The sequence below is a fragment of the Balaenoptera borealis genome (genome assembly GCF_965194805.1).
Source record: "Balaenoptera borealis genome assembly, chromosome: 13".
NCBI lineage: Eukaryota > Metazoa > Chordata > Mammalia > Artiodactyla > Balaenopteridae > Balaenoptera > Balaenoptera borealis.
This window is the reverse complement of record NC_138870.1, coordinates 78800867-78815226: the sequence shown is the minus strand read 5'-3', so window position 1 is coordinate 78815226 and position 14360 is coordinate 78800867. Positions and strand designations below refer to the sequence as shown.

General features: G+C 41.4%; 1 protein-coding gene and 1 long non-coding RNA gene across 2 annotated transcripts in view; one reads left to right on the top strand and one right to left on the bottom strand.

Moving 5' to 3' along the window:
- Nucleotides 1–14360, top strand: part of LOC309609246 — a 388908-nt gene that overhangs the window by 335505 nt on the left and 39043 nt on the right. The gene's annotated exons all lie outside the window — the stretch shown is intronic.
- PLEKHG7 (pleckstrin homology and RhoGEF domain containing G7) overlaps nucleotides 1–14360 on the bottom strand; it is a 95342-nt gene that overhangs the window by 42124 nt on the left and 38858 nt on the right. The window contains exon 10 of the mRNA XM_082350475.1: nucleotides 12684–12797. Within this exon, the coding sequence (XP_082206601.1) occupies nucleotides 12684–12797 (114 nt within the window). The remainder of the gene's footprint in view (nucleotides 1–12683; nucleotides 12798–14360) is intronic.

Below are 14360 nucleotides of genomic sequence, written 5' to 3'. Positions count from 1 at the left end.
CTGGAAGATAAAATAGTGGAAATAACTACTGCAGAGCAGAATAAAGAAAAAAGAATGAAAAGAACTGAGGACAGTCTCAGAGACCTCTGGGACAACATTAAACGCACCAACATTCGAATTATAGGGGTCCCAGAAGAAGAAGAGAAAAAGAAAGGGACTGAGAAAGTATTTGAAGAGATTATAGTTGAAAACTTCCCTAATATGGGAAAGGATATAGTTAATCAAGTCCTGGAAGCACAGAGAGTCCCATACAGGATAAACCCAAGAAGAAACATGCCAAGACACATGTTAATCAAACTATCAAAAATTGAATACAATGAAAAAATATTAAAAGCAGCAAGGGAGAAACAACAAATAACACACAAGGAAATCCCCATAAGGTTAACAGCTGATCTTTCAGCAGAAACTCTGCAAGCCAGAAGGGAGTGGCAGGATATACTTAAAGTCATGAAGGAGAAAAACCTACAACCAAGATTACTCTACCCAGCAAGGATCTCATTCAGATTTGATGGAGAAATTAAAAACCTTTACAGACAAGCAAAAGCTAAGAGAGTTCAGCACCACCAAACCAGCTTTACAACAAATGCTAAAGGAACTTCTCTAGGCAAGAAACACAAGAGAAGGAAAACACCTACAATAACAAACCCAAAACATTTAAGAAAATGGGAATAGGAACATACATATCAATAATTACCTTGAATGTAAATGGATTAAATGCTCCCACCAAAAGACACAGGCTGGCTGAATGGATACAAAAACAAGACCCATATATATGCTGTCTACAAGAGACCCACTTCAGACCTAGAGACACATACAGACTGAAAGTGAGGGGATGGAAAAAGATATTCCATGCAAATGGAAATCAAAAGAAAGCTGGAGTAGCAATTCTCATACCAGACAAAATAGACTTTAAAATAAAAACTATTACAAGAGACAAAGAAGGACACTATATAATGATCAAGGGATCGATCCAAGAAGAAGGTATAACAATTGTAAATATTTATGCACCCAACATAGAAGCACCTGAATACATAAGGCAAATACTAACAGCCATAAAAGGGGAAATCGACAGCAACACAATCATAGTAGGGGACTTTAACACCCCACTTTCACCAATGGACAGATCATCCAAAATGAAAATAAATAAGGAAACACAAGCTTTAAATGATACATTAAACAAGATGGACTTAATTGATATTTATAGGACATTCCACCCAAAAACAACAGAATACACATTTTTCTCAAGTGCGCATGGAACATTCTCCAGGATAGATCATATCTTGGGTCACAAATCAAACCTTGGTAAATTTAAGAAAATTGAAATCGTATCAAGTATCTTTTCCGACCACAGCGCTATGAGACTAGATATCAATTACAGGAAAAGATCTGTAAAAAAATACAAACACATGGAGGCTACACAATACACTACTTAATAATGAAGTGATCACTGAAGAAATCAAAGAGGAAATCAAAAAATAACTAGAAACAAATGACAATGGAGACACGACGACCCAAAACCTATGGGATGCAGCAAAAGCAGTTCTAAGAGGGAAGTTTATAGCAATACAAGCCTACATCAAGAAACAGGAAACATCTCGAAAAAACAACCTAACCTTGCACCTAAAGCAATTAGAGAAAGAAGAACAAAAAAACCCCAAAGCTAGCAAAAGGAAAGAAATCATAAAGATCAGATCAGAAATAAATGAAAAAGAAATGAAGGAAACTATAGCAAAGATCAATAAAACTAAAAGCTGGTTCTTTGAGAAGATAAACAAAATTGATAAACCATTAGCCAGACTCATCAAGAAAAAAGGGAGACGACTCAAATCAATAGAATTAGAAATGAAAAAGGAGAAGTAACAACTGACACTGCAGAAATACAAACGATCAGGAGAGGTTACTACAAGCAACTCTATGCCAATAAAATGGACAACCTGGAAGAAATGGATAAATTCTTAGAAATGCACAACCTGCCAAAACTGAACCAGGAAGAAATAGAAAATATGAACAGACCAATCACAAGCACTGAAATTGAAATTGTGATTAAAAATCTTCCAACAAACAAAAGCCCAGGACCAGATGGCTTCACAGGCGAATTCTGTCAAACATTTACAGAAGAGCTAACACCTATCCTTCTCAAACTCTTCCAAAATATTGCAGAGGAAGGAACACTCCTCAACTCATTCTACGAGGCCACCATCACCCTGATACCAAAACCAGACAAAGATGTCACAAAGAAAGAAAACTACAGGCCAATATAACTGATGAACACAGATGCAAAAATCCTCAACAAAATACTAGCAAACAGAATCCAACAGCACATTAAAAGGATCATACACCATGATCAAGTGGGGTTTATTCCAGGAATGCAAGGATTCTTCAATATACGCAAATCAATCAACGTGATACATCATATTAACAAATTGAAGGAGAAAAACCATGTGATCATCTCAATAGATGCAGAGAAAGCTTTCGACAAAATTCAACACCCATTTATGATAAAAGCCCTGCAGAAAGTAGGCATAGAGACATAATAAAGGCCATATATGACAAACCCACAGTCAACATTGTCCTCAATGGTGAAAAACTGAAACCATTTCCACTAAGATCAGGAACAAGACAAGGTTGCCCACTCTCACCACTATTATTCAGCATAGTTTTGGAAGTTTTAGCCACAGCAATCAGAGAAGACAAAGAAATAAAAGGAATCCAAACTGGAAAAGAAGAAGTAAAGCTGTCACTGTTTGCAGATGACATGATACTATACATAGAGAATCCTAAAGATGCTACCAGAAAACTCCTAGAGCTAATCAATGAATTTGGTAAAGTAGCAGGATACAAATTAATGCACAGAAATCTCTTGCATTCCTGTACACTAATGAGGAGAAATCTGAAAGTGAAATTAAGAAAACACTCCCGTTTACCACTGCAACAAAAAGAATTAAATATCTAGGAATAAACCTACCTAAGGAGACAAAAGACCTGTATGCAGAAAATTATAAGACACTGATGAAAGAAATTAAAGATGATACAAATAGATGGAGAGATGTACCATGTTCTTGGATTGGAAGAATCAACATTGTGAAAATGACTCTACTACCCAAAGCAATCTACAGATTCAATGCAATCCCTATCAAACTACCACTGGCATTTTTCACAGACCTAGAACAAAAAATTTCACAATTTGTATGGAAACACAAAAGACCCTGAATAGCCAAAGTAATCTTGAGAACGAAAAATGGAGCTGGAGGAATCAGGCTCCCTGACTTCAGACTATATTACAAAGCTACAGTAATCAAGACAGTTTGGTACTGGCACAAAAACAGAAACATAGATCAATGGAAAAGGATAGAAAGCCCAGAGATAAACCCACGCACATATGGTCACCTTATCTTTGATAAAGGAGGCAAGCTTATACAGTGGAGAAAAGACAGCCTCTTCAATAAGTGGTGCTGGGAAAACTGGACAGGTTCATGTAAAAGTATGAAATTAGAACACTCCCTAATACCATACACAAAAATAAACTCAAAATGGATTAAAGACGTAAATGTAAGGCCAGACACTATCAAACTCTTAGAGGAAAACATAGGCAGAACAGTCTATGACATAAGTCACAGCAAGATCCTTTTTGACCCACATCCTAGAAAAATGGAAATAAAAACACAAATAAACAAATGGGACCTAATGAAACTTAAAAGCTTTTGCACAGCATAGGAAACCATAAACAAGACCAAAAGACAACCCTCAGAATGGGAGAAAATATTTGCAAATGAAGCAACTGACAAAGGATTAATCTCCAAAATTTACAAGCAGCTCATGCAGCTCAATTTCAAAGAAACAAACAACCGAATCCAAAAATGGGCAGAAGACCTGAACAGACATTTCTCCAAAGAAGATATACAGATTGCCAACAGACACATGAAAGAATGCTCAACATCATTAATCATTAGAGAAATGCAAATCAAAACTACAATGAGATATCATCTCACACCGGTCAGAATGGCCATCATCAAAAAATCTAGAAACAATAAATGCTGGAGAGGGTGTGGAGAAAAGGGAACACTCTTGCACTGTTGGTGGGAATGTAAATTGATACAGCCACTATGGAGAACAGTATGGAGGTTCCTTAAAAAACTAAAAATAGAACTACCATATGACCCTGCAATCCCACTACTGGGCATACACCCTGAGAAAACCATGATTCAAAAAGAGTCATGTACCACAATGTTCATTGCAGCTCTCTTTCCAACAACCAGGACATGGAAGCAACCTAAGTGTCCATCGACACATGAATGGACAAAGAAGATGTGGCACATACATACAAAGGAATATTACTCAGCCATAAAAAGAAACGAAATGGAGGTATTTGTAGTGAGGTGGATGGAGTTAGAGTCTGTCATACAGAGTGAAGTAAGCCAGAAAGAGAAAAACAAATACAGTATGCTAACACATATATATGGAATCTAAGGGAAAAAAAAAAAAAAAAGGTCATGAAAAACCTAGTGGCAAGATGGGAGTAAAGACGCAGACCTAGTAGAGAAGGGACGTGAGGATATGGAGAGGGGGAGGGGTAAGATGTGACAGGGTGAGAGAGTGGCATGGACATATATACACTACCAAATGTAAAATAGATAGCTAGTGGGAAGCAGCCGCATAGTACAGGGAGATCAGCTCGGTGCTTTGTGACCACCTAGAGGGGTGGGAGGGAGGGAGATGCAAGAGGGAAGAGATATGGGAACATATGTATATGTATAACTGATTCACTTTGTTATAAAGCAGAAACTAACACACCATTGTAAAGCAATTATACTCCAATAAAGATGTTAAAAAAAAATCAGTGAGGAAAAGTAGGATAATCCATTAAATTGGACTCAGAGAGGTTGGGTAATTTGCTCAAAGTCACACAGTCCATAAGTGGTGGGTCAGTGATTTTGTCTGACTTTGAGTGTCTGACGTTCTCACTTCACAACTTGCACTTTTAAACATTTCGCTATCCTTGTCTATCTCTGTACTACCAAGGCTTTGACTGGGCACTGCAAACAGAAGGCATCAATGAATGAGACCACAAAAACATGCAGGGAAAAAAAAAAAGAGAGAAGAAAAGAGAGTACCCAAATAAACGAAATAAGAAATGAAAGAGGGGAGGAGAGAAGATGGCGGAAGAGTAAGACGCGGAGATCACCTTCCTTCCCACAGATACAGTAGAAATACATCTACACGTGGAACTGCTCCTACAGAACACCCACTGAACGCTGGCAGAAAATGTCCGACCTCCAAAAAGGCAAGAAACTCCCCCCATACTTGGGTAGGGCAAAAGAAAAAAGAAATAACAGAGACAAAAGAATAGGGACGGCACCTGCACCAGTGGGAGGGAGCTGTGAAGGAGGAAAGATTTCCACGCACTAGGAAGCCCCTTCGCGGGCGGAGACTGCGGGTGGCAGAGGGGGGAAGCTTCGGAGCCACAGAGGAGAGCGCAGCCAATGGGGTGCGGAGGGCAAAGCGGAGAGGTTCCCGCACGGAGGAGCGGTGCCGAGCAGCACTCACCAGCCCGAGAGGCTTGTCTGCTCACCCGCCAGGGCGGTCGGCGGCTGGGAGCTGAGGCTCGGGCTTCGGTATGATCGCAGGGAGAGGACTGGGGTTGGCGGCGTGAACACAGCCTGAAGGGGTTAGTGCACCACAGCTAGCCGGGAGGGAGTCCGGGGAAAAAGTCTGCAGCTGCCGAAGAGGCAAGAGACTTTTTCTTCCCTCTTTGTTTCCTGGTGCGCGAGGAGAGGGGATTCAGAGCGCCGCCTAAACGAACTCCAGAGACGGGCGCGAGCCGCGGCTATCAGCACGGACCCCAGAGGCGGGCGCGAGCCACGGCTATCAGCGCAGACCCCACAGCGACAGGGGCGCAGAGGAAAAAACGGAGAGACTCCCGCACAGAGGCTCGGCGCCGAGCAGCACTCACCAGCCCGAGATGCTTGTCTGCTCACCCGCAGGGGCGGGCGGGGCTGGGAGCTGAGGCTCGGGCTTCGGTATGATCGCAGGGAGAGGACTGGGGTTGGCGGCGTGAACACAGCCTGAAGGGGTTAGCGCACCACAGCTGGCTGGGAGGGAGACCGGGAAAAAGTCTGCAGCTGCCGAAGAGGCAAGAGACTTTTTCTTGCCTCTTTGTTTCGCGGCGCGCAAGGAGAGGGGATTCAGAGCGCCGCCTAAACGAACTCCAGAGACGGGCGCGAGCCGCGGCAATCAGCGTGGACCCCAGAGACGGGCGTGAGACGCTGGGGCTGCTGCTGCCGCCTCCAAAAAGCCTGTGTGCGAGCACAGGTCACTCTCCACACCGCCCCTCCCGGTAGCCTGTGCAGCCCGCCACTGCCAGGGTCCCGTGATCTGGGGACAACTTCCCCGGTAGAACACACTGCACGCCTCAGGCTGGTGCAACGTCACGCCGGCCTCTGCCGCCGCAGGCTCGCCCCGCCTCCTCTGTACCCTTCCCTCCCCGCGGCCTGGGTGAGCCAGAGCCCCCGAAGCAGCTGCTCCTTTAACCCCGTCCTGTCTGGGCGGGGAATAGACGCCCTCAGGCGACCTACATGCAGAGGCGGGTCCAAATCCAAAGCTGAACCCCAGGAGCTGTGCGAACAGAGAAGAGAAGGGGAAATCGCTCCCAGCAGCCTCAGAAGCAGCGGATTAAAACTCCACAAACAACTTGATGTGCCTGCATCTGTTGAATACCTGAATAGACAACGAATCATCCCAAATTCAGGAGGTGGACTTTGGGAGCAGGATATATTAATTTTTCCCCTTTTCCTTTTTTTTGTGAGTGTATATGTATATGCTTCTGGGTGAGATTTTGTCTGTATAGCTTTGCTTTATAATAGCTTTATTTTACTTCACTATATTATAGCCTCTTTCTTTCTTTCTTTCTTTCTATTTTTTCTCCCTTTTACTCTGAGCCGTGTGGACGAAAGGCTCTTGGTGCTCCAGCCAGGCATCAGGGCCGTGCCTCTGAGGTGGGAGAGCCAACTTCAGGACACTGGTCCACAAGAGACCTCCCAGCTCCACGTAATACCAAACGGCAAAAATCTCTCAGAGATCTCCATCTCAACATCAAGACCCAGCTTCACTCAACGACCAGCAAGCTACAGTGCTGGACACCCAAACAACATGCCAAACAACTAGCAAGACAGGAACACAGCCCCATCCATTAGCAGAGAGGCGGCCTAAAATCATAATAAGGCCACAGACACCCCAAAATACACCACCAGACGTGGACGTGCCCACCAGAAAGACAAGATCCAGCCTCATCCACCAGAACACAGGCACTAGTTCCCTCCACCAGGAAGCCTACACAACCCACTGAACCAACCTTAGCCACTGGGGACAGATACCAAAAACAACAGGAACTACGAACCTGCAGCCTGTGAAAAGGAGACCCCAAACACAGTAAGATAAGCAAAATGAGACGACAGAAAAACACACAGCAGATGAAGGAGCAGGGTCAAAACACACCAGACTTAACAAATGAAGAGGAAATAGGTAGTCTACCTGAAAAAGAATTCAGAATAATGATAGTAAGGATGATCCAAAATCTTGGAAATAGAATAGACAAAATGCAAGAAACACTTAACAAGGATGTAGAAGAACTAAAGAGGAACCAAGCAATGATGAAAAACACAATAAATGAAATTAAAAATACTCTAGATGGGATCAATAGCAAAATAACTGAGGCAGAAGAAAGGATAAGTGACCTGGAAGATAAAATGGTGGAAATAACTACTGCAGAGCAGGATAAAGAAAAAAGAATGAAAAGAACTGAGGACAGTCTCAGAGACCTCTGGGACAACATTAAACGCACCAACATTCGAATTATAGGGGTCCCAGAAGAAAAAGAGAAAAAGAAAGGGACTGAGAAAATATTTGAAGAGACTATAGTTGAAAACTTCCCTAATATGGGAAAGGAAATAGTTAATCAAGTCCTGGAAGCACAGAGAGTCCCATACAGGATAAACCCAAGGAGAAACACGCCAGGACACATATTAATCAAACTGTCAAAAATTAAATATAAGGAAAACATATTAAAGGCAGCAAGGGAAAAACAACAAATAACACACAAGGGAATCCCCATAAGGTTAACATCTGATCTTTCAGCAGAAACTCTGCAAGCCAGAAGGGAGTGGCAGGATATACTTAAAGTCATGAAGGAGAAAAGCCTACAACCAAGATTACTCTACCCAGCAAGGATCTCATTCAGATTCGATGGAGAAATTAAAACCTTTACAGACAAGCAAAAGCTAAGAGAGTTCAGCACCACCAAACCAGCTTTACAACAAATGCTAAAGGAACTTCTCTAGGCAAGAAACACAAGAGAAGGAAAACACCTACAATAACAAACCCAAAACATTTAAGAAAATGGGAATAGGAACATACATATCGATAATTACCTTGAATGTAAATGGATTAAATGCTCCCACCAAAAGACACAGACTGGCTGAATGGATACAAAAACAAGACCCATATATATGCTGTCTACAAGAGACCCACTTCAGACCTAGAGACACATACAGACTGAAAGTGAGGGGATGGAAAAAGATATTCCATGCAAATGGAAATCAAAAGAAAGCTGGAGTAGCAATTCTCATATCAGACAAAATAGACTTTAAAATAAAGACTATTACAAGAGACAAAGAAGGACACTATATAATGATCAAGGGATCGATCCAAGAGGAAGGTATAACAATTGTAAATATTTATGCACCCAACATAGGAGCACCTCAATACATAAGGCAAATACTAACAGCCATAAAAGGGGAAATCGACAGCAACACAATCATAGTAGGGGATTTTAACACCCCACTTTCACCAGTGGACAGATCATCCAAAATGAAAATAAATAAGGAAACACAAGCTTTAAATGATACATTAAACAAGATGCACTTAATTGATATTTATAGGACATTCCACCCAAAAACAACAGAATACACATTTTTCTCAAGTGCTCATGGAACATTCTCCAGGATAGATCATATCTTGGGTCACAAATCAAGCCTTGGTAAATTTAAGAAAATTGAAATCGTATCAAGTATCTTTTCCGACCACAACGCTATGAGACTAGATATCAATTACCGGAAAAGATGTGTAAAAAATACAAACACATGGAGGCTACACAATACACTACTTAATAACGAAGTGATCACTGAAGAAATCAAAGGGGAAATCAAAAAATACCTAGAAACAAATGACAATGGAGATACAACGACCCAAAACCTATGGGACGCAGCAAGAGCAGTGCTAAGAGGGAAGTTGATAGCAATACAAGCCTACCTCAAGAAACAGGAAACATCTCGAATAAACAACCTAACCTTGCACCTAAAGCAATTAGAGAAAGAAGAACAAAAAAACCCCAAAGCTAGCAGAAGGAAAGAAATTATAAAGATCAGGTCAGAAATAAATGAAAAAGAAATGAAGGAAACAATAGCAAAAATCAATGAAACTAAAAGCTAGTTCTTTGAGAAGATAAACAAAATTGATAAACCATTAGCCAGACTAATCAAGAGAAAAAGGGAGAAGACTCAGATCAATAGAATTAGAAATGAAAAAGGAGAAGTAACCACTGACACTGCAGAAATACAAACGATCAGGAGAGATTACTACAAGCAACTCTATGCCAATAAAATGGACAACCTGGAAGAAATGGACAGATTCTTAGAAATGCACAACCTGCCAAGACTGAACCAGGAAGAAATAGAAAATATGAACAGACCAATCACAAGCACTGAAATTGAAACTGTGATTAAAAACCTTCCAACAAACAAAAGCCCAGGACCAGATGGCTTCACAGGTGAATTCTATCAAACATTTAGAGAAGAGCTAACACCTATCCTTCTCAAACTCTTCCAAAATATTGCAGAGGGAGGAACACTCCCAAACTCATTCTACGAGGCCACCATCACCCTGATACCAAAACCAGACAAAGATGTCACAAAGAAAGAAAACTACAGGCCAATATCACTGATGAACATAGATGCAAAAATCCTCAACAAAATACTAGCAAACAGAATCCAACAGCACATTAAAAGGATCATACACCATGATCAAGTGGGGTTTATCCCAGGAATGCAAGGATTCTTCAACATACGCAAATCAATCAATGTGATACACCATATTAACAAATTGAAGGAGAAAAACCATATGATCATCTCAATAGATGCAGAGAAAGCTTTCAACAAAATTCAACACCCATTTATGATAAAAACCCTCCAGAAAGTAGGCATAGAGGGAACTTTCCTCAACATAATAAAGGCCATATATGACAAACCCACAGCCAACATTGTCCTCAATGGTGAAAAACTGAAACCATTTCCACTAAGATCAGGAACAAGACAAGGTTGCCCACTCTCACCACTATTATTCAGCATAGTTTTGGAAGTGTTAGCCACAGCAATCAGAGAAGACAAAGAAATAAAAGGAATCCAAATCGGAAAAGAAGAAGTAAAGCTGTCACTGTTTGCAGATGACATGATACTATACATAGAGAATCCTAAAGATGCTACCAGAAAACTCCTAGAGCTAATCAATGAATTTGGTAAAGTAGCAGGATACAAAATTAATGCACAGAAATCTCTTGCATTCCTATACACTAATGATGAAAAATCTGAAAGAGAAATTATGGAAACACTTCCATTTACCATTACAACAAAAAGAATAAACTACCTAGGAATAAACCTACCTAGGGAGACAAAAGACCTGTATGCAGAAAACTATAAGACACTGATGAAAGAAATTAAAGATGATACCAACAGATGGAGAGATATACCATGTTCTTGGATTGGAAGAATCAACATTGTGAAAATGAGTATACTACCCAAAGCAATCTACAGATTCAATGCAATCCCTATCAAATTACCAATGGCATTTTTTACGGAGCTAGAACAAATCATCTTAAAATTTGTATGGAGATACAAAAGACCCCAAATAGCCAAAGCAATCTTGAGAAAGAAAAATGGAGCTGGAGGAACCAGACTCCCTGACTTCAGACTATACTACAAAGCTACAGTCATTAAAATAGTATAGGGCTTCCCTGGTGGTGCAGTGGTTGAGAATCTGCCTGCCAATACAGGGAACACGGGTTCGAGCCCTGGTCCGGGAAGATCCCACATGCCGCGGAGCAACTAAGCCCGTGTGCCACAACTACTGGGACTGCCCTCTAGAGCCCGCGAGCCACAACTACTGATCCCTCGTGCCACAACTACTGAAGCCCGTGAGCCTAGAGCCATGCTCTGCAATAAGAGAAGCCACCACAATGAGAAGCACGTGCACTGCAATGAAGAGTAGCCCCTGCTCGCTGCAACTAGAGAAAGCCCGCATGCAGCAACGAAAACCTAACACAGCCAAAAATAAATAAATAAAATAAATTTAAAAAAAAAAAGTTGTTTGAGAAAGTGCTTGGCAAAGCATTATGCATTATAAAAGTATCATATGTCATCATTACAACAGTGCATCCTCCATTCTTTTCCCTAAATATCTTTGGATGCTGTATATATTTTATATACAAACATAAACTTCTGTGTCACAGTTGTTATGGGATTTTCCACAGTTACTTGAAAACAATGTCTGAGCCTTGTTAAATTATTCTCTGCCTTAGCATGGAAGGGAGAGGAATGAACCTGGATTCTCCCTAGTTTGGGGGCTTGGCGAGGGTCTCATCCATAAGCTTCCAGGGAAAACTTCTGCAACAACATTATTCATACCCTGGAAATCTAATGAGCTTTCAGGTTTGGGTTTGAGTAGCAAAGAAAACACTGAAAGGCTGAAGCTACAAAAATAGAGCCAAGTCTCTTTCCAAGGTCATTCATACCTCGCCCAGGTTTCCTGGCACACCCTGGCCATGGCAAAGATGCACCGATTCACAGCTAAGTTGTTGGAAACTGTGTGTGGTGGCCTTTCCTCCCACAGCTCTGAGGTGATGCTCTGGCAGGTGCTTCCTGCAGCTGCAGGGAAGAGCTGGTTTTCTGGAAAGGCTTGGACCATTTTCTTGGGTCATGAAAAGGGCTCTGGCATAATACTGAAAGGCTGAAAGGTACAGTTCAGACTAAAGACATGTCAAAAGGGGTTAAAGGAAGTAGGGAAGTCAAGGAAAATTCTTTTCGGTTTTGCTTATCAGCAAACACTGAAGGTCCGTAGCAGAGATTCCTTGTTCTAATAACACTTTGGGACCCATAGCCACCATGCTGAACAACTTCAGGGGCAGTGTTTACACTGTGTGCTTTGACGTCCTCCAGGAAGCACCATTCACACAGAATACAAGGTAAATGGTGCGCACAGCTTTTGTGCAACAGGACCTTGCTGGTGCCAAATCCTGCAAGAGCCAAACCTCTAGTCACAAACAAAGCCTCAGTTCCTACTCTAGTTTTCTCACCAATTCCTTCCAAAAACAAACAAATGAACAAATAAAGCACTGTAAAGCTCCAGCTGAAATCTCAGGAGGGACATTAGATGATCAGTGTTTCCAGAAGTGCACCATTTAAAATCCTAAGTGTGCAGAGAATGATGTCTTTATAAGGAAAGCAGGTTTGTAGTTAAAATGTATGGTTGATCATTTATTTTCCTTCTTTCCCATTTAATTTGGGTCTAATAATCCCTAGTACCTGTTATATCCAAAGAGTTTCAGGAAAAATATAAAAGAAAAGAAACTGGTACTTTACTTTTAAATAAATTCCGAAGTCCTCTCTCTGCCTCAGACTCTCAAGATAAAAGACAGCAGCTGAGTAATTCAGGCAGTAGGTCTGGTGGCTCTGACACAAGCTTCCTTGGAAATACTGCAAGAGGAGAAGGGCAGAAGGAGAATGAATGGAAGCAAAGAGAGCACAGACAGACTTTCTCTTTCTCTTCACTTTTATCAGCAACTAGAACAGGGAAAGTGGAGGAGGCACCATTATCAAGTAGGAGCTATGACTGCATGGATAGTAACAGTTCAAAATAAACATTGTTTAAAAAAACCCCGATATCCCCATAATAAACAGTTAAGTCCTCAATAAGTTGCCTTTTTTTTTTTTTTTTTTGCCCATAAAGAAAATTCTGTTTAGGACATCTTGATTTAATTCACCCTTTACTTGCACTTATGCTTTGTTGAGGCCTACACACACTGCATGGAACCTGATGACAAACACCGCCTTTGATTTCACTGCTCATGTTGTTGATGTCAAGCTTGTGTTCGTAGTAAGTGATTAAAGTAACAACATCTGACTTTTCACTAAATCTTCCTCAAAAATATCCGCATACTGAATTCTCCTCCCAGCTTCTAAAAATAGAGTCAGATTTGGGGCACCTCTCCTAAATGTAGTTTCGTAGCGTGCGTTTTATGTGCTAGTCTTACCCAAGCTAACACTTGTGTTCTTTCTTCATTATGCTTATGTAATGTCTTAAACTTGCTATAAGGACTACACATTCGTAAGCCATGTCAAATTTATTTTAAAATGAGGCAAGTGGCCAATTCGTACGTATACATTCATATGTATAATGGTCAAACTGGGCACACTGCACAATGTGCCACCATCTCAGTTAAGTGTCTGTCTCGGGAATGACAGTTATTCTTTTCTCTTCACCAGTGCTTCTGGCTCCTTACTGGCAGACGCTCTCTTTAGGAATCCATAGTGCCTACCACATTGCTAAGCCTATGTGCTCCTTGATAGGTTTATTAATTAGTATAATGAGTAATGGGTCCCATTAGGGAATTTCCAATAGTGTCATAATGTGGTGAATGGGAGAAGGAAGACACACTTGCTGGTAACATTATAACCGCAGTGAGTAGAGACAGCAGACCAAGCCTAACAGGCCAGTAAAGGAAGTGACAGTAGTAAAGGCAGAGATAACAAAAACCTAGAAAAATATTTTGCTATAGGACCTCAGAGGACAAAACGCTATGGGGGGAAATGTCAAGTTCTGCCTTCAAGAAGAAGTAATTTGAAAGCTGATAATGTGAATTAATTTTTTCCTGGGGGGTTGGTGATAGCTGGGGGCTTGGAAATAAAGAGAAGGTCTTCTCACAGGTCACCTTGAGATGCTTGAGAAAGGCCATTACGAGGAGGCTGCTGTGAAGACCATAAACAGTCAGGCTTAAAAATGCAGCTCTACAACCCACTGGCTATGTGAACTTGGCCAAGTGATTTAACTTCTCCAAGCCTCATCTTCCTTATCAGCGACTTCTCAGATGGCTTTTGTGTGGATAACAAACGTCCCAATCTTCCACTGGTGAGCTTCTTGCGAGACACCGTGGTAGACTGTTATCACTGCTCATCTAGTTCCCTTTCCTGGGGAGGAATATATATGCCCACTCCACTGAGGGTAAGCTTGGCCATGTGACTTTCTTAGGCCGATGAAAT